The sequence below is a fragment of the Canis lupus genome, chromosome 30 (genome assembly GCF_011100685.1).
Source record: "Canis lupus familiaris isolate Mischka breed German Shepherd chromosome 30, alternate assembly UU_Cfam_GSD_1.0, whole genome shotgun sequence".
In the NCBI taxonomy this organism is placed as follows: Eukaryota; Metazoa; Chordata; class Mammalia; order Carnivora; family Canidae; genus Canis; species Canis lupus.
The window spans coordinates 1,715,903-1,742,087 of record NC_049251.1 but is presented as its reverse complement, the minus strand read 5'-3'; the positions used below and the strand labels follow the sequence as shown (position 1 = coordinate 1,742,087).

At 42.8% G+C, this 26,185-nt stretch overlaps 1 protein-coding gene across 3 annotated transcripts in view; it reads left to right on the top strand.

The window, feature by feature from the left end:
- Nucleotides 1-26,185, top strand: part of RYR3 (ryanodine receptor 3) — a 518,005-nt gene that overhangs the window by 226,932 nt on the left and 264,888 nt on the right. For all 3 annotated transcript variants that reach the window (XM_038579912.1, XM_038579911.1, XM_038579910.1), the window contains exons 4-10: nucleotides 2,458-2,532; nucleotides 5,028-5,106; nucleotides 8,491-8,603; nucleotides 9,508-9,607; nucleotides 12,300-12,393; nucleotides 17,197-17,271; nucleotides 20,109-20,265. In XM_038579912.1, coding sequence (XP_038435840.1) covers nucleotides 2,458-2,532; nucleotides 5,028-5,106; nucleotides 8,491-8,603; nucleotides 9,508-9,607; nucleotides 12,300-12,393; nucleotides 17,197-17,271; nucleotides 20,109-20,265 — 693 coding nt within the window. The remainder of the gene's footprint in view (nucleotides 1-2,457; nucleotides 2,533-5,027; nucleotides 5,107-8,490; nucleotides 8,604-9,507; nucleotides 9,608-12,299; nucleotides 12,394-17,196; nucleotides 17,272-20,108; nucleotides 20,266-26,185) is intronic.

Below are 26,185 nucleotides of genomic sequence, written 5' to 3'. Positions count from 1 at the left end.
CAGCTGTAGCAATTCACCTTCCTCTAGGAGCAGAGGAGGTAGCTCCCTGTCCTGCTGCCCTGCTTACTTTGTACACTGGTTTTGTACACAGTAGGTGAATGAATACAATACAGAAACGAGAGAGAGATGAGCTCGGTTCTGGAGTTAACTGGAAGTCTGCTTCCTCTCCTCCCGCCCAACCTCCACATCCCTCTTTGAACTTCAAATTCCTCACATTATAAATGGAGGGAATCATTCCCACTTAGTAGAGCCATGAGGATGAGTTGTAAAGTCACCTAAAGCACCTCTGTGTGGTATGTGCCCAGAAGAGCTCCCCAGGATGGTGATCACCGAAGCTTCTGCAGAGAAAGCTCCTTACTCTTCCAGGCACTGATGTCGCATCATCCCTGAGGCAGTGGCTCCCGAGGTGTCATCACTGGGCCAGCAACATTGGAGTCCTGTGCCCTGGAGTTTGACAGAAATGCCAGTTCCCAGGCTCCTCCCGAGCCCAGTGAAGCAAGTGCTACAGAGCCAGGTCCAGGGCTTTTGCTCTAGCCCGCGGGTGTGCCACCAGCACAGAGGCACTGCCCTAGTGGAGGGAAGAGGCAGGATGTGAAGCCTCTCGGGTTCTGCAGGGTTCTGCACCCCGCTGTCCCATTCAGTCCCAGTGGGGCACCTGCACGTAGCCTCTCTACTTTTCTGTCGGCACCATGACAAAGGACATGAGAGCCAGGAGACGGTTGCAGCGGTGCCAGAGAAGAGGAGGGGCACGAGCTCTCCTGTGCCACCTTGTGTGGCCAGCAACGCTTGACTCCTTTTAAGATTACTCGCTGCGTTGATGGGCACAAAGGCGAGGGTGTGACCCATGTTTCACGCTGGGACAGATGAGATGCAGGCCTGGTCTGGGAGTACACACCCGCACCTAGGCTGTCGTGCGCTGCCAGTTAACTTAGGATATCGCAGATTTGCAGGGAAAATAATCAGACTGACGCTGTAAAAGTCACTCGGTCTGGCTAATTTTAACATAGCTGTTGACATGTTTGTAAATACAGCAGCTGAAGTCAGATCGAATGATTTCAAGAAATGCAGAAAGGGGACAAAGAACATTTAACTCCTGCATCCTATTGAAGTCTCAGGAGCTCTTGAATATCTCCATCGCTGGGAGGAAAGTACAGCCACATTGATAAACGGTTATCAGCTTTTTAAAAAACATGACACCAAGTCTATCACTTTTCCTTTCTTTAGGCTCCTGGTATGACGTGAAAAATGATCTCTTTGACAAGGCAATTTTTTAAATCTAAATAGAGTTGAAATAAAATTACCCTAGGCCTTGTTATTCAGACCTGTGCCTTCTCTCCACACCGGCTTTCCCCTTCGTCGCTCATTGTTCCGAGGGACAGAGGGCGGTGGGCAGGTGCAGGAGAGAAGCAGCAGCTCAGGCCAGCCCCTGGGGCCGCTGGTCTGCAGATTGAAATAAAATGAGGTACCTAACAGGTGCCCTTGGCGTATAGAGGGAATTGTTAGAATTTCTATGATTGATTTTTCTTCTCAGACTTTGGATGCTTTTTGTGCATATTTAGGGATGGAGGCTCCTGTGCTTAAATATTTTTTTTTTTTTTCCTAAGAGGGCTGTGCGATCAATACCGTGTGACCGTCTCTGAGGGAAGGGTAGCAGGATAGAAAGAGATTCAGGTAGAAATTGAAAAAGTCGATGCCAAAAAATGCTGTGATTTCTCGTAGATCTCAGTTTTCCCGTATTACTAACTGGGGGGCAGCTACAATAGGTAACAGCCTCCTACTGTGCGCTGTTCAGTTCCGATGGTGACAGTGTGCAGACTGAGGGAGAGAGGGACAGATACGGTGGCTTTCTGTCAGGCCGCCCCTCCTGGTTGGGCCTGCCACCCGGTGAACAGCCAGGGTGGGGCTGCCTGAGGAGGCAGAGAAGGGGCCGGGATGGGCCCCCAACACCGCTTAGGAGTCTGCAGGGGCCTCACCGGTTGCCCTTTGAGAGTCCTGGGTTCTGAGCTGGAAGGTGAAACCCGGGTAGGTGGGAGCCGTGTAAGTGATGGGGCAGGAGGCCGAGCATCTTGAGGGAACAGACCGCAGGGAACAGGCTGTGACCGTGGGCCCCCACCCCCGGGCTGCTTTCTGTCACTAGGCTAGAGTCCTGTCACATTTGTTTCTCTCTCTCACTCTGAACGCTTCTGAGAAGTTTCAAAGGAAGGTAAGCGGCACCTGCGGCATCTGGGGGTGTCCCAGACGCAGTGTGGCCCCACAGCCCGCTCCCGAGGATGCTGCATGGCTGTAGTCACGAGTCTCCCCACGCCCCTAGGCTGGCCACTCGCTTCTCGAATGAATTCTTTGGGAGCTTTGCAGTGGTCTTTCCCTTGTGGCCTGTCCTCCCTAGGGCCCGCCCTGCTTTGCTGTCAGAGGGGCCACGCGCGGCCCGGCTGACAGCGTGCCCGTCCCTCCCCGCAGGCGGCCCAAGGCGGGGGCCACCGGACGCTGCTGCACGGCCACGCGGTCCTCCTGCGGCACTCCTTCAGCGGCATGGTAAGCCCCTGGGCCCGCGCGGGCGGGGACGGGAGGCGGCGGGAAGCGGGAAGCGGGAAGCCAGCCAGTGGCCAGGTTACGGGAACAGCCGGGTCACTTGGAATGTGAACCATCAGAACACATGGGCTTCCCATTTCTTTCACACGATTGCACTCTTGTATTCGCTTAACGTCTGACCGTCTTCCTCTCCACCCCGTGTCTCTTGTTTTTAATTTAACTAAACCTGAGCCTACCAAGGACAGTGCCTTGACATCCTAGATGCTCAACAAATACTTGTTGAATTGATGAAGAAATAAACCATGAAATAGCTGATTTCCTGAGCCTACAAGGATAACCAGGATAGGGGAGAAAAAATCAAACAAGATTTTTGTGAAATGTCAACTCTTTTACTAGCTATAGGAAATGGGATGGTATCCACTGCTGCTAGGCCTGGGATATAACTAGAAGGTATCCTGTTAATCCAGAGGCAGTAGGAAGATAAGGAACCAGGGCAGTCACAGAAAGCTCATCAGGCTTAAGTAATTAGGGTTCTAGAACCAAAATGGGGATAACCCAATGCAAGTTGAGGAAAATTGTTCAAGTTTTAGGCCAGTACAATTTGTGAAAATACAGATGCTGTAGATCTTTGGCAGGATGTAGTAAGGAGAATATCGTGATCCCAATCAAGCCTAAGACGTGCCAGCTCTCATCATGTTTGCTCCTGTCCCTGCATCTGTCATCGTCACTTGCTCTCAGTGTGAGGAAGGCTTGTCGTCTTTGTCTGGCCCTAGTGGAAAATGTTACATTAATTCAAGACTTCATCTTCACACGTTTACACCTGCAGCATGCTGCAAAGTTCATCTCGAAGCTTGAACTGTCACATTTGCAACTGGAGCAGCAGCTTCCTCTTAAATAATTTATTTATTGCAGCTTTTTTTTTTCCTTAGAACTGGTAAGAAGTTGACCTTTTCAGCCTGAACATTCATCTGTTGTAGTCTTTCATGGCAAAGGACACAGAACAAATGTGACCAAATGGAAGGTTACTGGAGCGGGAGATAGGGGCGTTTAGAAAGTGGGAAACTTTGTATCCTGATGTCTAGAATTGAGAAGTGATTGTGTATTTTTCAGAACCCAGTGCTTATCCATGAAGTAAATCAACCCTTAATACTTCTTTTCTCCTATCTAAATAGACCTAAACGAAACTTCAAACGGCACACTTATGCATTTGAAAACTCAGGCTAACAGCATGGTAGAGAGCTGAAGGATTATGTTATTTAATATTAGATTTACTGTCCCCCGTCTCCCAAAAATCCAACTCATGCTTAACATAAACTCTATACTAGGTAGTTCTTTCTAGGAGCAGCTCTGAGACTGAATCTGGTGAAATATGACTTTGGACAATGCAATGATTTTCCATTTTCCTGTTGCAGAGAAGTAAAAGTAGAATTCAGAAAGTACATTCTAAGTGCTTATCTACCAGCCAGTCTAATTCCAAAACCAGCCACTGTGCCTGTCAGTAAAGGAGGCAAGGAACAGGCCATGGGTTTTTTCCTCCCCCCCATTATAAATTATTTTAAATATCATTGTTAAGTTTTACATGCACATGTATTTTTTTTTTATGCACATGTATTTTTATAATTAGGGGGCAAAAAAAAAAAAAAGCCTAGACACTGAGAAGTTCTGAAGCTCATAGGAAGTTTGGAAAACAAAATAAATATAAGTGAGAGAAGTCATCATGGTCCTTCCCACTGTCCAAAGACAACTTCAGTTATCAGTTTGGTGTAATTCCTTTTAGCCTAGTGGCCAGGCATTTAAATTTTGCATACCTATTACCTGTGCAGATGTGCTATGTTGTGTATGTTCCATGCTGTGACACACTCTTGATAAACTCTTAATGGCAACTTATTTCATAAAATGAAATGCCAACATTTATCAGCCTTTCCATTATTATTGGTTGTATATATTCCATTTATCTTGTCTCCAATTTAAAAGTCCCTTGGGGGATCCCTGGGTGGCGCAGGGGTTTGGCGCCTGCCTTTGGCCCAGGGCGCGATCCTGGAGACCCGGGATCGAATCCCACATCGGGCTCCCGGTGCATGGAGCCTGCTTCTCCCTCTGCCTGTGTCTCTGCCTCTCTCTTTCTCTCTGTGACTACCATAAATAAATAAACATTTAAAAAAAAAATAAAATAAAATAAATAAAAAAAATAAAAGTCCCTTGGTATCTTTGAACTAAAGCATATTATTAAATATGCCAAGATACTAATTTCAAACTTATTTTTGTAGCATATAGTCCTAGAAGTTAAATCCCTGGGTCATCAGATAAGAACATCTTTGAGATTTTAAATATACTATAAAGGTATATTTCAAAGGTGTCATATACCACTAAATACAATGAATAAGTCCTTTATTCAATAGCTCAGTGTCGCAATTGACAACTGGAAACCAACTAGTGAATGAGGTGCCAGGACCTGATGGAAGCATGTGACTTCACTAGCATCTGTTTTTGTTTCACAGTATCTAACTTGTTTGACCACATCAAGATCCCAGACAGATAAACTTGCCTTTGATGTAGGTCTACGGGAACATGCTACAGGTAAGTCCACATTCCCAGTTCTCCTGCTAACAGGGGGTCTCGGGCGAAGGGCTTAAGGATACTGAGTATGTTCTTCATTTGGGATTCCAAGCCAACCAACCAGTGAGGTCAAGAGAGAGGTCTAGTAAAATTTAGGAGAATAAGAAACAATGTGTGATAGAGACATAGGAACTATGAGTGAAGGAGAACATAATGCTTTCACTGCAGTCATATACTTCGGGAAATGTTGGCTTTATTGCAGTTTATTTTGAGTTCAGTCAAAAATATTGACAGTTAGGAGGTGGATCCTAAGAAAGATGGTGACCAGGATGATGCAGGTTCTCCCTGGAAACCAGAAACGAAGAACAGAGACCAATATAACTACATATACTTAAGTTATGATACCAAAGGAAGGTCTGACTTGCTGTGGTCACTGCATAGACCCATGGAGCAATGAATAGAAGTTGAAAGGAGGCATAGTTCCCCTCAATGAAGAAAACCACTTTGTAATATCTGCAGTTATCCAACAGAGTAACAGCTGGTCTTGGGGTGTTGGGTGCTCTCTGTGGCTGGGACTATTCATAGGTAATCTGACCATCCATCAAGAGCAATGTATATGGAATTTGTGCTCCATTTACAGGTTAAGCTACATGTCAATCAAGATTCTTGGTTGCAAATGGCAGAAACTAATTCAGGTTCACTCAAGCAGAATGAGAATTTACTGGGAGACCGTTGGGTAGAACCTGTTTAAAGTAGAAACCCAGGCAGCCCAGATGGCTCAGCGGTATAGCGCCGCCTTCAGCCCAGGGTGTGATCCTGGAGACCCGGGATTGAGTCCCACATGAGGCTCCTTGCGTGGAGCCAGCTTCTCCCTCTGCCTGTGTTTCTGCCTCTCCCTCTGTGTCTCTCATGAATAAATAAAATCTTTAAAAAAATAGTAAAGTAGAAACCCAAGGCTTGGAAAATGGACAGTAACAAATAGAGTCTAGAGAAGAGAAAACATCCTAGATCACACTACAGGAAGAGTCTAAATTGAGTACAGTCTTTAATATCATGACATTTCTCCCAAATAGGAGGGGAGATGCCATTGTTGGCTAGTCAAAGGACAAAAGTCCATGCCATTGTCACAAAACTGTGTCAGTTCATAAGGGAATGACCCAAATTGACTGATTTTCCAGATATCTAGAGGAAAAAAAAATGAAGAGTTTAAACCAGGTGCACCTGCCGTCTCGGTATTACACACAGGGGTGTCTGAGAATTCCCGAGGAAAACCTCTATCTCTCTACTTCTCATTTTTGTACAGAGTAGGAGAGTGGGCCTGCCTCTGCCCATTGTATTTTTTCCCTTAAAATAAGATTATATTTGCATTTGAAATGAGGTTGCTTTGCTTTTAGCTAAAGTGTTATTCTTAAAATATAATTTCCTTTAAGGTGTTGTCAACTTTTGCTAACAATTACAAAATGTGTGAAGAGGCACAGTCACTGATTATAAGTTGGCCTCTAAATATAAACCAGCTGTCAGTCTTAGAGCATATAACCAGAAAAGTCCTGTATGTCCATTCTTTTTACATTGATAAAATGACTTTAGACTTTTTGAGAAAAGGGAAAAAAAATTGTTTGCTTTATTTTCTAGAACTCCATCTTTGTTCCAAGTCTCCCGAGAATGGACCCTGGTGTGGGTCTGTCTTCACTGCGCTAGGGAATCTGTGGGCCTTTTCGATCTGAATGCTTGTCTTCCAGCTTTGGGAAAAGTTCAATACTATTTCTTTGCTAATTCCTGACTTTGTTTTCTTGGTTCATGCTTTCTGGAAATCCTCTAGATTGGTTTTCTAATTTTCTCTTCACTCCTATTTTTAATCCATTTCTATTCATTCTTTTGGGGAGACATTTTTTCAACTTGATCCTATAACCCTTTTGTTTCTTTCTCTCTCTTTCAGAATCAAAGAATTTTTCTCCCAAGGGATCATTCATGGAACTTTCATTGCTACTTTATGAATGTAATTTTTTCTTACCTCTCTGAGATTATTAAATATATGACTTTTAAAAAGTTTTCTTTGGCTCTCCATAATCTTTGCTCTCTCTCTTTCACCACTGTTTTGTTCTTTGGCTCTCCATAATCTTTGTTTTCTCTCTTTCCCCACTGTTTTGTTCTTTGGCTGTCCATAATCTTTGCAACTCTCTTTCCCCACTGTTATGTTCTTGCCATTCAAGTTAGTGACTTGGCTCAGATGTTGGGCAATCCTTGGTTGCCATTCATGTTTAGATCAAGGCAGTAGAAGCTGACCAGACACCCTGAGTGTGTGTGACTGTGGCTTGCCATCTGTTAAGCCTTACTTTTGGCTAATCTGGCATGGACTAGGCATCTCACTGGAGATGCCAACACAGCAGTAGGTTTTATCTTGGGTAGCTTGGCTTCTCTAAAGAGGAATCCTTAAATTTGAGGGGAGGGGAGATTTGGCAACCCAGCTAGTGTGTGAGGAATGGAGGCAGAGGGGAACGGAGCTGGGGTTTTACTAATCAGGGCATAGAACTCTAATGATTCTCTATTTTTAGCAATACTTTTCACTTTCTTGTTTGACAGCGCTTGGTATTACAAAACCAGAACTTTGATGGTTGGTCATTCCGTCGATTTAACTCCTAATCTTCTGGAGGGTAGTAGAGGAGGAGGACTCAGCTGGCTGTGCAGGGAACAGAAAAAGGATACCAGGAGATAAAAGTTCCTAAATAGCTTTTAGTCAATTCTATTTTCAACTCCATCTTCCACTGCTACCTTTATAAGTAACTTACCTCTAGTTCCAGAGACTTTCTGGGAAAGATGTAGAGGGATGGCTTTATTTCTTGCGATCAACTTTTCCTCCATTTTCTTACTTTTGTAAAGAATTGGGTTTTAGCTTTCTCTTCACTAAAAGCATCTATCTGCTTTCCTTTTTCCAAATTGTCCATTCTCTTCTTTGGTATCAACTTTTCACCTGCTGTCCTGGTCTTTGTAGATTTAGGCCTTTTGAAAATCTCTGATTTTTTAGTAGAATCACTCTTGATTTAGTAGAGTTTCATGGAAAGCATGGCAGAGATAAAAGTGTGTAAGTAGTCAGTAGACCAGTGAAGTCAATTCTTAAAGATTTCTAGTGCCTGTGAAGAATGCATGTTTCTATATGTATTAAAAATACTCAAAGGCTTCGATAGTTTCTGGCCTCCAATACTCTCTTCCAAACACTCTTTCTGTCACTCGAGAAAACAAAAGTGATAGACATAGTCAAGTGGCTATGGGGCTAGAGATTGAAGCCTGGAGCAGTATATGTGTGTGCAAATGCTCTTAATGGATTGTTACCAGAAGAAAGGAGAACAGGGACAGAATTAGGGGCTGGATTCCATGAAACAATGACTAATTCAAGGAGCATTTATGTAGGAGAAGCCTGTTGGTGGACCATACATCCCGCTTCCAAACAGAGATCCGAGGGAGAGAAAGTTCGAATTGGTGATGACCTCATCCTTGTCAGCGTGTCCTCTGAAAGATACCTTGTAAGTACCTCCTAACAGTCATCTTTTCATTTTCAGAATATTTTCTTTTAGGAACTAATGGCCAAAGTGAACTGAGCTACAATAGGTTGGGTGGGATAAGAATCCTTTGCACAGTATACTGGAGAGGTAGGTGGTTAGTTCTCTCCCCTGCCCATGTTATCATGGGGCTGGAACTTAACTGTTAGTTGTCCTTTCAGATTAAGGCATTGTGCTCAGCAACCCTGCTAAAGTGCCACAGGCACTTCCTAAGAAAATCAGTTATACGTTAGCTACCTTTAACCACAAATTTCTCACATGGCTTTCAGCTCTTATCCAGTAAAGAACAAGCCAAAAAGAACGGGATAGAGGAAAATAAGCTTATGTTGGAAAAATGGAGAATTTAAAATGTTTTGGTGAGTGGGATATCACAAGGGTTGAAAGGTGCAGGTGAGATTTTGCACCTGGGGATTGGGTGCTGGGTGTCACTGACATCAAGCCCTCAGGTGTCCAAATATCAGAGGAGCGTCAGAGATAAGATAAGCTTTCAATCTTCTCAGCACCAATCCTGTGGGCAGATTTCACTTTGCCTAGGCCAAAAGTTGGGAGTCATTTTTGCCATTTGTGAATTCCCTTCTCCTAACAAGAGGAGACATTTTGTGACTTCCTGTTGAATTAGGGATCCAGCTAAGGGGATGAAGTCAACACTTGTCTGCCACTTCTGTAGCTGAAACGTCCTCCTCCCTGAATAAAGTGTCCCACTTTGAAGCTGCTTCTAGATGGGGTAGAGCAGCCTCCCACAGGCTATGTGGAAAGAGTCTGAGGACAGTGAGACTCTTTAATTCAATCCTTGAGATTCTAGGTGAGCTGCTTCTGTCAGGACTGGCCTGGTGATTTAAAGCATGTCTCATTTCTGTTTCTGCTGCAGCATCTCTCAGTATCAAATGGGAACATACAAGTGGACGCCTCTTTTATGCAAACACTCTGGAATGTACACCCTACGTGCTCAGGAAGTAGCATTGAAGAAGGTGTGCTCTTTTACATGCATTCAGCCCTCAGCCTTCCAGTCTGTCTTGAGCTGTATATATTGACATTTTCTGCTGCTTCCCAGCTCCTGCCTAATGTCTTGCTACACAGCTAGCATTATTTTAGTTCACCAGAATGTCATTCTCTGATGTGGGGGTGGCTTATTTTCTGCCCTGATTTCTGATTATGTGGGGGTGTTCCTGACAATACCTTTTAATCCTTTAGAGCCCACCATTGCTTTAGTGCTATATGCATGCAGGATTTGGATAGACACTCCCTCTCCCACTGACTTTTCATTTTCATTTATGATTACTCATTATAAGTGTATAGGCCTCAGCAACTTCAGCCTTACAGGAGCTTATTTTTCAAGAGGTCGATGCTGTTGCTATTTCTCCCCAGTGCATCTCTCTGTACAGGTGGAAGAAGGACTCTCTCCATGTGTTTACCTGTATTTATGGAGGGCCATTTAATAATAAAATTTTCTCAGTATTTTATTTTTCCCATAGAAATAAGATCATCAAAGTTTGTTCAACATATCCTATTTCTTGAAGCCAGGCAGAGTCAACGCACCTTTCAAGTTATAGAACAAATATACTGGCCTTACCTTACTCATGGGTAAAGTCACAGCTGAGCAGAATAATCAAATGCCATTGACCAATAGGTTAACCATATTATATTCTAGCACTTTACAGCAAGATCAGAATTTTTAAAAATACGTATACTGGGGCTTTAACCAGATTTTTAATCCTGAGCCCACTCATTTCAAACTAGGAAAGACATTCTACAAGATGTTTGAAAATAGAGGGAAAACGAAAGGTGTCAAGGCACTGCCCCAGTTTCAGAAGGCATCAGAACAAAGCTGAATAGTCAAGACATGACAGATTTTTAACTCTTTCAGCAACTTGTGGAAGGCTTTTAAAAGGCAGGCTATGTTTAGCCCTCTTCTTTTACATGAAAACTAATCCACCACCTTGAGTCTGTTGTCATTCCCTTTCTATCAGGAATCAAGAAGCTCTGGGTTTCAATCTTCCCCAAGGAAGGTTTGAATGAATCTTCTCCGTGTTAAATTTTTTATTTTCACGGTAGGAATAAAATTATTTCTCAGTTTCAACAGATGACTTGTGGAGATTAATTTAGAAGTGTTTGCAAATCATGTCAAAAAGGTTCTTATCGAAGTGGTGAGTGCCTGGGTAGCTCATCACTGGAGTCATCTGGACGGGCAGAAACTGCCCTCTCAGCATCCTCTGGTGAGACGCCCACTTCAGCCATGAGAGCATAAGTGATCCTCATCATGACCCTTCTTTCCTGAATATTGCCCTGATAGAGTTCAATTAGGAAGAGCTGTGATATACCAGCACTTGGCGGTTTTCTCTGTGTGAATAGAATATTGATTGGAAGAGGCTGAGGACTGCAAACAGTGGATCCAAGTGGGGGCATGGCCTCATCAACCTGAGATGACAGAGTTTAATCAAGAGCATGATCATGGAAGGTTTTAATTTTTCTAAATAAATTGCCTGTTAAGAAATCCCCTACAGTATATCCTGAATTATTTTAAAGCAAAAAAAAAGGATACAACTGGAACTATTAGTAAGGTAGAGGAAAATTGGGAAAAGATTTCTGAATATTTGAGCGGAGTTTAAGAAGAACTTACCTCACTGGGTTTCAAAAAAAAAAAAAAGAACTCGGAATATCACACTGTCCTTGTACAAGATGCACTGATAAACAACCCTTTCTCCTCTGGCATGATTTCTCATTCTTACTGTTAATTCAACATCCAGAATAGTTTGGTAGCCCCTAAAGTGATCTAATTGTGTGATTTTTTTTTTAAAGTCCTGATGCAGGCATGAGCATCTTAAGTCCATATGTCTCCTGAGAACAGACTAGTCTAGAGAATTTTTTATTCAAAGTGATAACAAATTCCATTTGTTTGTATAAGGTAAATTTCAGACTGGTGTCCCTCTCCTAGTATGTTAAGGCTCAGAACTTATTTGAAGACAAAAGGGGTTTTCATGTCCTTGAAGCTCACTGTTTCCCATACACCTCGGAACTCCATGGCTGTTGAGATTCCTTATGCTGAAAGCTAAGTGCTTATTGATAGAGGCTCATTCACTGTGGGATTGTGGAATGACCTTTCGCCTCCCTTCAGTGCTGTGGGATGAGCATCCAGGTTTGATCTGTGTCTGTTACCTGCATTCAAAAGCTAACTTCTCCTAAGACAGCTCTTAACAGTTTGCTGTCCTTCCCAGTATCCTCTTTCTTTATTGTGACTGCAATTTGGTTGGGATTTTGTCACAAAATATATCCATCAAGACTGTAAGAACCTATCTAAGAATTTTATGCTGGATGTATTTTCATTCCCAAGCAACTGGAAAATCCTTATCTTCCTCACAGTAGCCATGTCATTTTCCTTTTAATAATAGGAGTTGATACTATTTTCACCCTACGTTTTGATTTTGATTTTGGATTTGTCATCTCTGAAATCCTATTTAGCTTTCTATGTTAGAATTGTTTTGACTTCTTCTCTTTTCTTCCTGAGGCCAGAATTGGTGGAATCTGTCATTTTCCAAATGCTTCTTTCTTGGTGTTTTCCATAACTGACTCAGACCTGCACGAATTTATTTACCCTTTTTAAACATGGTGTTCTCATCACTAAGCTTCCCATAAATTCATAGTAGAATATAATTCTCTCACTAGGATACCTACTTGGTGGGCACGTGGTACGTCTCTTCCATGGTCATGATGAGTGTTTGACGATACCATCTACAGACCAGAATGATTCCCAGCACAGGTAAGCCAATAGCTTCCTCCTCTTCCTAGACATCTTGGGTGACTCAGACTAAGAGTTTGCATTTGGCTGTGGCCACAGATAAATTCTGTAAACATAGGTCAATGGATGGACCGCCCTCCAGTCACAGGATCAGTTTGTCAAACATGAGTGGCAGCGCCCAGGAGCTTGCTGGCAGGAATACCTGAATAGCACGTTGCTTCTTGGGCAAGCAGTTCTGTAATGCTCGCTGGTACCTTTGTTTTCCTTGATTGCTCCTCTGTCTAAGGCATTTCTGGTAGCATTTACTGTAGATTGAAGCACCCATTCTGTGATAAAGATCAGGTTAGGCTCCTCATTCTAGTGAGTTTGTACACTTACACAAATTATTCACCAGACTCTTCAAAGGCAGATCTCTCTTCTTCCCCTCTTACATGATAAGTCATTTAGGTGGAGTTTGGTGATCTCGTTTTGTTTATTACTAGATAGGATTAGAGAAACCAAGTGTCAGTATCCAAGGAGCTGGGTTTAGCAGGGACAGTGCCAAGGGCAACATTTAGAGGATACTTCTGAGGGTCATGCTTTCTGTGGCCCTCTGCTTGACTCCTCAATGAGTGCTTTTCAAAAATTCAAAACCAGGAGATGGAAGATACTAATCCAGATCTTAAACTCATATTGAAGGGTCCCTTGGTAGTCTGTTTATCATCAAAGGAACAGAGCATAAAAAAGCTTGACCCCTGTGGCTAATAGAAATGTGACAAATAGTTTTTAAAAAATTGGATTCCAATTAGGCTGAATTTGTGACAGCGATGGGTGTGATCTCCTAGATGTAATACATTCTTTGTTTTTGTGTATTGCCTAGGGGAACCTTGTTAACTGCATGTCCTTAACTTCATTAGAAACATGGGATCACATCCTCACAACTAAGCATCAAGGTCAGGCTCCTGGCACAGGTCACCTGCTGGCTGCTTTCAGATGGCAGCCGAGGAGCCATGTGGCTGACTCTCCACTCAGGCAGGGCCTGGTCGTTATCTGATAAACTAAAAAGACCCTCAGGAGCAGAGCACTGTGCTTGAACGTGTTAATGTGCATCTTAGACACCAGGCATTGGTACTATGTATCCCTCTTGTTCTGAGTCTCTTCCTACTTGTTTTGTCCTCTGAATATCTCTCCATGGGAGCCAGATGTGACCTAGGGCAGCACAGATCTGTGGCAAGTGCCTGATTAATTAACTCAGTGCCTCTCTGGCACTGGTCCAGTTCACTGACAGCTAACTCTAAAGTAGGGCATTAGGCTGACTTGGTTTCCCTTGAATTAAGGATTCCCCACCCTAAATAATGTCAATTGTGATCCTATTCAATTGTGATTTTTCTTTTCCTTTTCTTTTAAACAGTAAAATTATGCAATAGGCCACATAATGTCTCTTTAATATCTTATTGTGCATTTAGGGGAAGATTTGCAGGTAGATAAAGACCTGAAGTTCTGTGAGCTTTGCACTGTGAGTAGCACTCTAAGATGGAATACATTTGAACACACCAGTTCTTTCTTCCCATTCCAGTTCTTCTTTAAAGGGCAGGAATTTGGGGAAAAAATGCAATGATAATCTTGTGTATGATCGCTGAACTGCCTGCTCCGCACATCCACCTCCTTCCCCCCCTCCCCCATGCACACCTGTCATTAAACTTAGAACCAAATTAGAAACATCCTGGGCAGAAACTCTGCTTGAAGAAGCTTGTCATTTGGTGGTCATTCCTGTTGAATACTCGAACAAGAGCCTGAGTAAGAGGAAAGACTTCACAAATATTTGAAAGGAGGTGCTAGAGAGAAACAGATGGAGAGGAATTCCCCAAATGAGCACCCTAAAGCGGGCATGCATGCCATCATTGAAATAAGACAAAGGTGACCTTCCCTTGGTGGAGGATTCTGCAGGATCTCATTTCTATTTTAGGGGAAAAAAATTCACAGATAAAAAGGCCTCATTCCTTTCCTTTATAAGGAAGCATAAAGGAGTTGAGACTTTGTAAGAAGCATGAAGGGGTGAGTAAGCAGCTATTCATTATACTGGAAGCTGAATTTTTGTTACATCAGCTGGTCTCTCAATCAAAAGAGGATGCTTTGGCATTGGCCATCTAGGTGAGCTGAGTGATAAGCCTCCTCATTGTCTTGGGTCATCAGGTAAATCCTCAGAACTGGCCAGTGTGGCCAGGAATACTGCAATCTGGGGGAACACAGAAGAATAGGAAAGCACACCCTAAAAGATGTTAGCAGCCCTTAAGACATGCAGGTGATACCATAGGGAGGGGGCTGACTTTCCAGAGGAAATCATTCCTTATTCCTTCTAAAGCCTAAAATCCAGGCTGAGTAGAGAGGTCAACAGTCCCAGCATGCAAACCTGAAAGCAGCAATCTAGCATCCTGAGCTCTGGCTTTGTCAAGCACCCTAGGGTACATCACTTAACCTCTCGGAGCCACGGCTAAGCTGTCAGCCCAGCTTTCAAAGCACCTCAGTTCACCACCCACTCTACTCCTCTCCTCGGATGATTGTTTTTAGAGAACGGGAACAGGTTGTTTCAACCTCTGTAACCCTATAGGATTTAATGGAGCAAACCGCCCACATTTCCCAGGTGGGAGGGACCAACCTGTGAGAATTCTCCAGATGTCAGAGGGAGAGAGTTCTGCAGTCCTGTGACCTAGGGTGAGCTGTTCACCCTCTTCACCTGAGAGGCCCTTCCGGTTCTCACTGAGTAAGAAGTGTGAGTGAAAACCTCAGCCAGGTTGAGTGACTAGGAGGTCAGCGCCATGTCATTACGGTTTGAGATCTGGCACAGAGACACCTGGGCACTTAGAGCTCTCAAGTCACACAGGGTTTCTTTCTCCACATGTATTGCTTATTTCCTGATCACACATACATTTGAGAAAGGTTTAGAATGTGTTCTATGATCCCCATCACCCAGAGGTGGCCACTATTAACGTAATGTTTCATTGTGTTTCTGTGCCAGGTGATATGTTTTTCTATGCATGATATAAACAACTGAATTTAAACACAATGTGGATAAATTCACACTACACGGTATTTTTTTTTTTTTTTTTTACATCTGCGAACATGTTTGTGCACATCAAAAAACACAGGAACTTCTCACAACCATTCTGTGACCTAAGTGCTGAAATTAGGCTAATTTTACAGATGACAAAGCCAAGTATAGAAATATGAAGGTTCTTGACAAGGTCACACAGCTAACAGACTCAGGTTCAGGTCTGCCTGACTCCCAAGCTGGTATTTTTAACCAACTCATGATTATGGTACTTCTTCAGATAAAAAATAAGGATTACATATTTTCTCCTCACCTCTATTGATTACCTATTGTCTCTACCTGAGGTAGAGAAGATCAAGCTTCCTCTGAGGCTAGAGTGACTCAGTTGTGGTAAACACTAGTCTTCTGTAGTAGGAGTCTAAGTGAGTGAAATCAGTGAAATTAAATGCAGTTGAGTAATCAGTCTTGCTCTAAGGTCACAAGATTCTCACAAAGAGTCTGGATTCCATATACCGGGTAACGTGGGACCTCTCTTCATGAGATATACTCTTCAAGAAGGATCATTCACATATATAGGTAGGTCACGGGGCACCTGGGTGGCTCAGTGGTTGAGTGTCTTCGGCTCAGGTTGTGATCCTGGGTTCCTGGGATTGAGTCCCACAACAGGCTCCTCACAGGGAGCCTGCTTTTCCCTCTGCCTGTGTCTCTGCCTCTCTCTGTGTGTCTCATGAATAAATAAGTAAAATCTTTTAAAAAATTATATATGTATATATATGTATATGCATGTATATAGCTAGACCAGTCCCTATCATATGGATTGAAAAAGAGTTTACTAAACATCAGATAAACATCAGGCAAACCTGAATCAAGGGACATATTACAGAATACTGACCACTACTCCTCAAAATTGTCAGTCATGGAAAACAAGGGAAGTCTAAGAACAGACCAGATCAAACCAGGGAAGCAGGACAGCCAAATGCATTGTGGTATTCCTGGATTGGATCCTGGAAGAAAAAGAAAAATACTAATGGAAAAATTGCTGAAATCCAAGTAAAGCCTTGAATTTAGCTGGCAGTGACATACCAGTGCTGGTTTCTTAGTTTTGATAAGTGTGTCATGTATGTCTTCTGTGTGGCATAAGAACATTAGGGGATACCAAGTGAAAGTATGTGGCTCTTTGTACTGTCTTTGACTCTTCTTTGTAAACCTAAAATTATTCCAAAATAAACATTTTATTTAAAAATACATGAAAAGTTTATCCTTCATGCGGGAACGGAGACAACAGTGATAGTTATGACTGTTATAGCAGCGGAGCACGAAGCTTTATTCCAAACTTCCTGGAGTATGGAAATGAACTCATACTGTACTGCATGCATGTTTTAAAAGTACAGATACTTTAAAAAAATACATAAACATTTTTAAGAGATGTAAAACTCCTTTAAGGAGCTTAACCTAACAGAATTGGAGCATCTGCTCTGATGGTAGGGGATTAGGCTGTTTTGATTCCCGGTGTGGAAATGGAAATCATCCTTTTTGTTCTACCTCTGATGGTCCATGAGTGCCCGTGATCTGTATGTGGTGAGCATTTCCCTCCCCATTAGTGCCTTTTCTTCCTCCTCAATATTGAGCCTGGGAGTGGGAGACTGCACATCTCTTTGATTCTTGCTCTCTGTTTTGCGGACTCCGTGAGGGTTTAGAAAAGCAGCAAGGGCCCAACAGCCTCTGTGGGGAGCTGTGCCTCCCTAGTGCTGATCAATGTGGTGCTCAGAGGAGTTAATCTCCAACTCTGCTTACAGGAGGATATTCTATGAAGCTGGGGGAGCTGGGACGCGAGCCAGATCTCTGTGGAGAGTGGAACCCCTTCGGATAAGGTAATGGAGGGCCAGGGTGCTGCTCCTTCTAAGATCATCTTATTATCCTATACTGTCCACTTCCTTAAATATTTCACTTATTCTACATCACCTGGCAAACTCTCAAAAGTTCCGTGGCAGAGGTAAGTGCTGGAATTTTCTTGACTTTCTTTTTAAACAACAGCAATGCACACAAGTGTGCACACGTGAGCATGCGCGCGCGCGCGCGCGCGCGCACACACACACACACACACACACACACACACACACACGGGTTGGGTGGGGTATCTTTAAGACTTCTCTTTTGATTCTGAAACTGGAAGGCTTTCTTGCCCTGAACCCAGCCCCCAGCTCCTGGCTCCTTTGTGGTGGCCAGTCTATAAGGGGCAAGCTTGGCCATGTCTGATGAAAGCCACCAAGCTGCTTCTCCCATTTGTGTTCTTAAACAGATTCTCTGAAACCAGCTAATGTCCCTTTTCTCAGTAGTTTTGTTGACTCCAGTGGAATGTTAGCTTTAAATGACAGACTAGTGGGTGTAATGACTCGAGATAGAGAATATTAAAGCCTCATTGGAAGGTAGCTATGAGGGAAACCTTATTTACTGGACTTGTCAGGAGTCATAGTGTATCCGGGTGGAGGAAACAGGAGGCTGAGCTGTGTGCGTGAGTGAAAACACGTGATCTCCAAACATCAGACTACAAGGGGGCATCCAGTAAGCTCTGGGTCATCATTTTTCTGAGAGGGATTGCACATCAGGCTAGAGCTAAACTAACCCCTTGGGATAACGGAGGAGGACCAGCTGTTCGCTTTTCCTTCTCTGCCCTTCCTGTCAGCTCTCGCCTCAGTCTCTCTCTCTGAACATATGTTCACAGTAAATGTCTCTGGTGAGGGTGTATGTATGCCCCCAAGGTGGTCCTCAAGATAGCCTATCATAGATCAGAAGAAAACGCTAGAACTTGCACACACACATAGATGCATTTACATTTTCTGCTGACAAACTCTTTGGAAATTACTGGTTTAAAGAATAGGGGTATTAAGGAGCACCTACTTGGTACCTGGGCTAGAGCATCTCTATTCTCTTTCCAGCCCTGTTAAAATGCTTGCCCTGTCATCCTCTTGTTCTCAGGATGTTAAGCCTTGCTTAATGGACTTTTTTAAAAAGTCAAATTGGTATGTATATATAATTCCAGTTATGGTTGCTTATTTCCCCAGAGACCTAGCCATGAGATTTTTTTCTAACTTAAAATACAATGAGTTACAAATTATTCAGTAGATAATTTCTCCCTTAACTCTTACTGTAACTTGTGTTGAATACCAACATTAAGATGTAGGACCATCAAAAGGTTGCCACTCAACATGAGGTCTCCATTATCTAAATCATCTTGCGTTGCTTTACATTCTTTCCACAGAATGTATCACACTCTAATACAAAAATACACAGACACACACACACGCACACAAGCTTCTTTATTATCTGCCTCTCCCTGCCATGTGTAAGTTGCATAAATATTTCTACCATTTCCCTTGAAGATAGGCTTCTTTGTGGTAGTAAAATGTTTGAGTTGAGATAGCACAGTAGGGATGGCTTTGCTTTTCCAGAAACGAGTTTCCCTTGGAAGGTATTCTTTTTGGGGTTTTGTTTTGTTTTGTTGTCTTTTAATTTCAAGAAACTTCAGTGGAGTGAAGGAAAAATTGGAAGCTTGGGATTCTGGTTACATTAAATCGCTGACTTATCCCAGGATCATCTTCCTTACTGGTGTTTGGTTTTTTTTTTTTTCCTTTTATTTTTATTGGAGTATAAATAACATACAGCGTTATATTAGCTTCAGGTGTATAATATGATTCAACAAGTCTATACGTTATTCAGTATTCATTAAGATAAGTGTACACTTAATCCCCTTTATTTTACCCATCCCCCATCCACCTCCTCTCCAACCAACCACCTGTTGTTCTCTGCATTTAAGAGTCTTTTTTTTTTCGTCTTTTTTGTTCATTTGTTTTGCTTCTTAAATTTCACATATGAGGGGCAGCCCGGGTGGCTCAGCAGTTTAACGCCACCTTCAGCCCAGGGCTTGATCCTGGAGACCCAGATCAAGTCTCACATCAGGTTCCCTGCATGGAGCCTGCTTCTCCCTCTGCCTGTCTCTGCCTCTCTCTCTCTCTTTCTCTGTGTCTCTCATTGATAAATAAATAAAATCTTAAAAAGATTTAAATTTCACATATGAAATCATAAGGTATTTGTTTTTCTCTGACTTATTTCATTTAACATTATACCCCCTAGATCCATCCATGGCAAGATCTCATTCTTTTTTGATAGCTAAATAGTAGCCTGGTGTGTGTGTGTGTGTGTGTGTGTGTGTGTGTAGATCAGAAGAACATACTAGAAATACCTACACCCATATCTTTTTAATCCATTCATCTGTGGTTGGATGCTTAGGTTGCTTTCATATCTTGGCTATTGTAGATAATGCAGTAAACTTAGAGGTGCATTTATCTCTTTGACTTGGTATTTTTATATTCTTTGGGTAAATGCCCAGTAGTAGTATTTACTGGATCATAGGATAGTTCTGTTTTTAGTTTTTTGTGGAACCTCCATACTGTTTTCCACAGTCGCTGCACCAGTTTGCATTCCCACCCACAGGGCATGAGGGTGCCTCCTTGTTGATGTTAAGAGAAGCCACAAGAGAAGTACCATGCTGAGTTGTCAGGAGACCTGAAATCCTAGAGCAAGCCCGGAGGCTAGTATCTTGTCCCTTAGGGAAAAACCACAGAGGGATTATCAGTCTGCTGGCATACAGTAGAAAGCCCAGGATAAACACTGAAGTAGACTGAGTTTCTTGTCTGTTTTCTCTGGACAGTTGGAGTGGCAGTAACATCAGATGGGGCCAGGCTTTCCGACTCCGGCATCTCACGACAGGCCACTACCTGGCCTTGACAGAGGACCAAGGCCTTATACTGCAGGACCGGGCAAAGTCGGACACCAAGTCCACAGCCTTCTCTTTCCGGGCTTCCAAGGTAAAGTGTGAGGAAGTGAACTTTGACCTCATTTAAAAAATGAAAGCTCTGAAACCGCCAGGCAAAACTGTGCCTCAGAGAAAGTGGGACTACAAGAGATGGAATTGGAAATTAGACACTGTTGTTCAGAGGTTAATAAAAGATGATGTTCTTGTTTAGTATATTCTAAGTTTTTTTTAACACTTGTAAGCATATGCTTCAGTCCTATAAGACAACAAAAACGTGGAGGCATGAGTTCAGTGCTACAATGTGTTTGAATCAAGGAAGCGGTTTCTTCCAGAAAAATGCAGAGAAGGCAAATTCTGAACATGACCTCATCTTGCAGTTATTTATATTATACAAAGTCACCGGTACCGTCCTCATCCATTCCCTAGGTTGTCTTTTCTCTCCACTTCTCTTAGCTCTCACCCGTTCATTCCCAGCCTTGGTTAAAAGCGGGCCATGCAGTAGTTTGGTTAAACCACAAACATGTAGCTTTGCTTTTTGATGTATATATAGACAACTGGTAGGGGTTTTGTTTTTGTTTTTTTAAGATTTTATTTATTTGACAGAAAACAAGAGCACAAGCAGGAGGAGTGGCAGGGAGAGGAGGAGAAGCCAACTCCTTGCTGAGCAGGGAACCCAGTACAAGACACAATCCCAGGACCCTGGGATCATGATCTGAGCCAAAGGCAAATGGTTATCAGGCTGAGCCACCCAGGCACCCTAGACAACTGTTGTTGTTGTTTTTTTTGTTTTTTTTGTTTTTTTTTTTTTAAGACTCCTATGTTTAATGTCCAGTCAGGCTTTAAAAACTCTGCATAACTCAGAGCACAAAAGGCCTATTGCTTATCTCCCCAAGTCCCCTCATTTCTACGCACATGGAGGCAAGCAGCTGATGGCTGAGAGTCATCGAGGTACCATGGTGACAGCCAGCATAGCAGAGCTGGTTGTAAAAGTCACCCATGAGTCACATTGTCCTATGCACTTGGCAATGTTGTTACATTTCATCGGAGTCACTATGTTAGAGGATTTAAATAACTCCCAGTGCAGCAGTATTCAGCCCAGCTCTGTTCATTTCAACATGGAAGGAACTGAAATTAAAATGACCTAGGCTCCACGGCAGGCCAAGATATGGCTGTGTTCACCCAGGAAATCAGGGCTTTCTTAGGATAATGGTGTGGGTGGAGCATCTGGCATCTTAGATTGCGAAGCTGCACAAATGTATGGAGAAAGTATGGAGCAAGAATGTATGGAAAATACATCACTCTGCCATATGTAATCCAAAGAGCTCTTGGGAAAAGAATGCTAGGAATGCCTTGATCACTCTGGGGCTCCAGGTATATATGTTTACCTTGCTGGTGCAGACTCTCCTCCTAAAGGGCACACCCCAGGGTGCTAGCCCTTACTGGGAAGCAGTGAGGTTTCCCAGCAGAAAGAGACTTTGGGCTCTATTTTTCCACAGTGTGTGGGTATTGAGTCATCTTGCTAGCTAGCTCTTGCCTATTACAGGTGTTACATGATGGAGCAGATGGCAGAGAGTCGCCTGAGATACCGTTTCAGGATCTGGGTGGTGGGTGGTGGCACAGGGATTGGGGGGACTCAGCAGGAAGGCTGAGGGAGGAGATCCTGTGTCCTTTGTGCCTTTGTTCCTAGGGTTAATGGGGGTGTTCACCTGATTCTCTCTGAATGTTGGAGCATCTAGAAAACAGAGAGACTTTCTGGTGAAGCACTTCTGGGGCTCATGTGATCAGGGAAGCACTGGGTTAGCTAGGCTGTGAGTCACTTGGCACCAATGGGCTTCCTGCTCTGTGTTCCTGTGTGGCTGCGTTAGTCTGGGACTGCATGGTCCTAAGTGTGGGGCCAAGCAGCTGCAGGTGCGTATTAATATCATTAGCAGGCTGCCCTTATGAGGAAGTGGCAGGTACCATGTAAATCTTATACACACAAACAGGGACAGGGGTGTGACGGAGCCTTCAGGGGAGGTGGGTGGCACTAATGCACTACAGTCATTGGTCTAGCCTGGCTCAGATGGAATCAAACCAAGTTCTTTAAGCAAGTATGTGAGGCATGTAGCTAGTAAGCAGAATTGTCTTGGTCGATCTTTATCCCTCTCCTTCAGCAGGGCAATCCAAGTCCAACTGGAGGTCTGGGATGTATAGTTGCCTCTGAACTACAGCATCACACCTTATTTCTTTAGTCTGAGGATGGCTTCTGGGTCACCTAAATCTGGCCTTGACTCCCATCTACTCTCTGTGAAACCTTGAATATAGTCCTTAATCTGGTTGCCCCTTATTTGAAATCTGTCATAAGAGGCAAAGATCTGACCTCTGCCTTTCTTTCCATCCTATCTATGTCACTTGGTCACAGTTGCCTTGAGCTCTGGCTTACTAAATATTTATCAGCCCTTGAACATGTTCTTTTTTTTTTTTTTCCTCATTGCTAAACCTATACCTAGAATACCTTTTACCCTTCCTATACATCCCCACTCATGAACTCCTTTTCGTCCCTCCAGACAATTGTCAGATGCCCTTTATAGGAGGAGGGCTCCTCCATGGTCCTCCAAGAGGCCCCTGTTCATGCTTCCGTAATAGCCATCACTCACTGGACTGGGAGCCCCTAGATAGCAAGGACCACACAGGCCCCCCCTTGTTGTACCCCAGCACCTGGCACAGTATGTAACATGTGATAAGTATGGAAATTGCTCAAGAGATACACGAATGTGGTCACACATTAAAATAACCTCAAATCCATTTCATTTTAACCCCCATCATTTTCAGAGAAGTATCCTGTCACCATTGCGTAATCATTTTGGATCCTAATACCCTCCCTATCAACATTCTAGGAGATGGATTCATTATTTTGAACATCTAAGTCAAATATATATGAACCTGATTTCGCATCATTTTCCCATTGTCTTGACACTGCAAGGCCATTCACCAAGAGTTGTCAGATAATGTGATTTAGTATTGCCATGCCAGAGTAAATATTATCTGTTTAGATGTCATGTCTCCACATCACTTCAGAGTGCTGAATTGCCTTCAGGGAAGAATGAATTAGTAATGTTATATCAAGCCTTAGCACATGTAGCCATTTATTTTATAGCTATTTTTAATGACTATACCATAAGTCTTCAATGGTTCAGATAGGATCTCAAAGTTTGCCTATTTTGCATAAGGATGTAGGGCTACCATTGTTCCCAATTAGAGGAAATTTTTCCTCGGTGTATAAAAACATGACATTCAATTGAGTCAGCAATTATCAAATATCTAGTATGTGCTAAGCACTGTGTTCTTGGCCAAACATGACTTCCCTGTCTTTTAAAAACTGTGCACTGCTCTCACTGCTGTGCACGGAAGGCATCTTTGTAGACTGGCCTCATGTGCCCTTTAACCTTAGCAGCTCCTGGCAGCTGGAATCAAGATGGCAGCAGGGCTCGTGGGACATCCCTTAGGAAAACATTGACTCTGTGCTTGCTTGCTCTGCTTCTTCACGGAGTTCTCAGCTGGGGATGGAGAAGGGTACAGAGGAAATAGGGAAAAGGGAAAGGAGAAAACATTTACCTTGAGATTCAAACATCTAGAGACAACAGTTGTATTTCATTTCAAATAAACTATATTTTTCATCGTTTTATCTTCCAAATTTTTATTTAAATTCTAGTTGGTTAATGTATAGTGTAATACTGGTTTCACAAGTAGAATTTAGTGATTCATCACTTACATATAACATCCGGTGCTCATCATAACAAATGCTTCCTTAATATCCATCAGCCATCTAATGCATCCCCCACCCACCCCCCTCCATCAACCCTGTTTGTTCTCTGTTGTTAAGAATCTGTGATTTGCCTCCCCCCTCTCCTTTTCTTTTTTTGCCCTTCCCACACATTCATCTGTTTTGTCCTAAATGCCACATGTGAGTGAAATTATATGGTATTTGTCTTTCTCTAACTTATTCCACTTGGCACAACACGCTCTAGCTCCACCCACATCACTGCAAATGGCAAGATTTCATTCTTTTTGCTGGCTGAGCAATAATCCACTGTATATTTATACCACCTCTTTTTTACCCATTCATCAGTCGATGGACACCTGGACTCTTGCTATGTTTGGCTATTGTTGATAATGCTGCTATAAACATTGGGGTGCAGGTGCCCCTTTGAGTCTGTATGTTTGTATCCTTTGTGTAAATACCTAGTAGTACAATTACTGGATCTTAGGGTAGTTCTATTTTTTAACTTTCTGAGGAACCTCTGTACTGTTTTCCGGAGTGGTTATACCAGTTTACATTCCCTCCAACAGTGTAAGAGGTTTCCCTTTATTCCACAGCCTCATCAACCCCTGTTATTTCCTGTGTTATTAATTTTAGCTATTCTGACCGTCTACACAGCATTTTAAAATTTTAAATCAATTATTCTTAAGTCTTTATTGTTCAAAGTGGACCAAATAGAGAAGTAGTCAAGGATAACCCTGGGCTTTGAAGTAGAAGAAACCTGAATGAGAACCCTGGCCCTGCTATTTACTTTAATGTCTCTTTTTTCTAAAAAATGGGAGTGAAGAAGTATGTGTTAAAGGGTTGTTGTGAGGATTCAGTGAGACCAGAGATGCCCTGAGAGTGTGTCTCCTTATCCATGAAATGGCAGTCGCGCTTCCTCTCTTAGACGGATGCTGTAGGAATTGAAGGAGAAAGATGGAGGAAAGAGCCCACTGGAGAAGCGTGCCTTCCCTAATGCAGATGAGTCTGGTCCCCCAGCACGAATGAGCAGCAGAAAGCTTTCGTGTCTCCCCACCCCACCAGGATCCTAGAAATGTCCTGCAGTGTGTGATTTCTTTAAGACCATTCTAAGACCTCATACTCTAGATTAGAAATTTAGAAAAGAACTATATTTGTGGAGAAGTGAACCCAGTGGTTATTTCTCAAGGGTTCTCCAGAGACACCTAAGAAGGGGCAGACAAACCAGGGCTTTCTTGATGGCTTATCAGCAGCCATGAATGGGTCTTACCTTCCCATGTCTAACTTTCCCCTGAAACATTTTTGGGTTCTTAAGTCTGTTGGAAGGGTACTTTGTTGTCCTCTGTGAACACGGGCAGTTTCAGTGTGTCAAATGACAAATTTCAGTCTAATTAATAAATGTTAATTAGGAGACCCTCCATTCCAGATATGCTAGATGCTGAAGTCATAGCTTAAAAATCACCTGCCTCTAGCCTTGCTTCTTCTCAATCTGTAATTCACAATGCTGCTGGAACAATTCTAAGATGCAACCCTATGTTATCCCTCTGCTTTTAATATTCTCAGTGGCTTGCCAACACTAGCTTTTCCCAAGAGGTGTTCCAAAAAATAATCTTATGAATTTTTTTTAAAGAAATTTGGCTGTACTCGCTGCATTATGCAGAGTTCAACAGGTTTTTTTTTTTCTGTTGTTTGCTTTTTATTGTAGGACTCCCAACAACCTATATTATATAAGCCCTAATGTTCCCTTTGACTCCAGAAGAAGATAAAGAACTTGTTCAAAGTCTTCTTGTCCCAGAGAAAGTATGTTAATATTGCAAATTTGAAAAACATATGTATAGTGCAAAGTCCAGATTCCTTGTTGTTCAAGTTCCTTCCCAGACCTGAACCTCTCTCCTTGCCACACTACACCCATCTTATTAGAATGCAGTCCTCTTTCTTCTTTCCCACTTCTGACTCCTAGCCAAGCTCACATCAAGTGTCAGTCTTATATAAAATCATCCCTAACTCTTAGGCACAATGAATTCTCTCTCCCCCAAACTCCTGTTGTACCTTGAATATAGACCCTGCTATCACTATTGCTTTGTATGTAGAACTTCTAAATTTTTTATGAGCCCAGAGCCATTTTTTTCATAGACTAATGACATATGTTTTCAATCTTTCAACCTCTTCTTCTAATAGCCTTTAAACAACTGAAACATTAGTACAATTAATG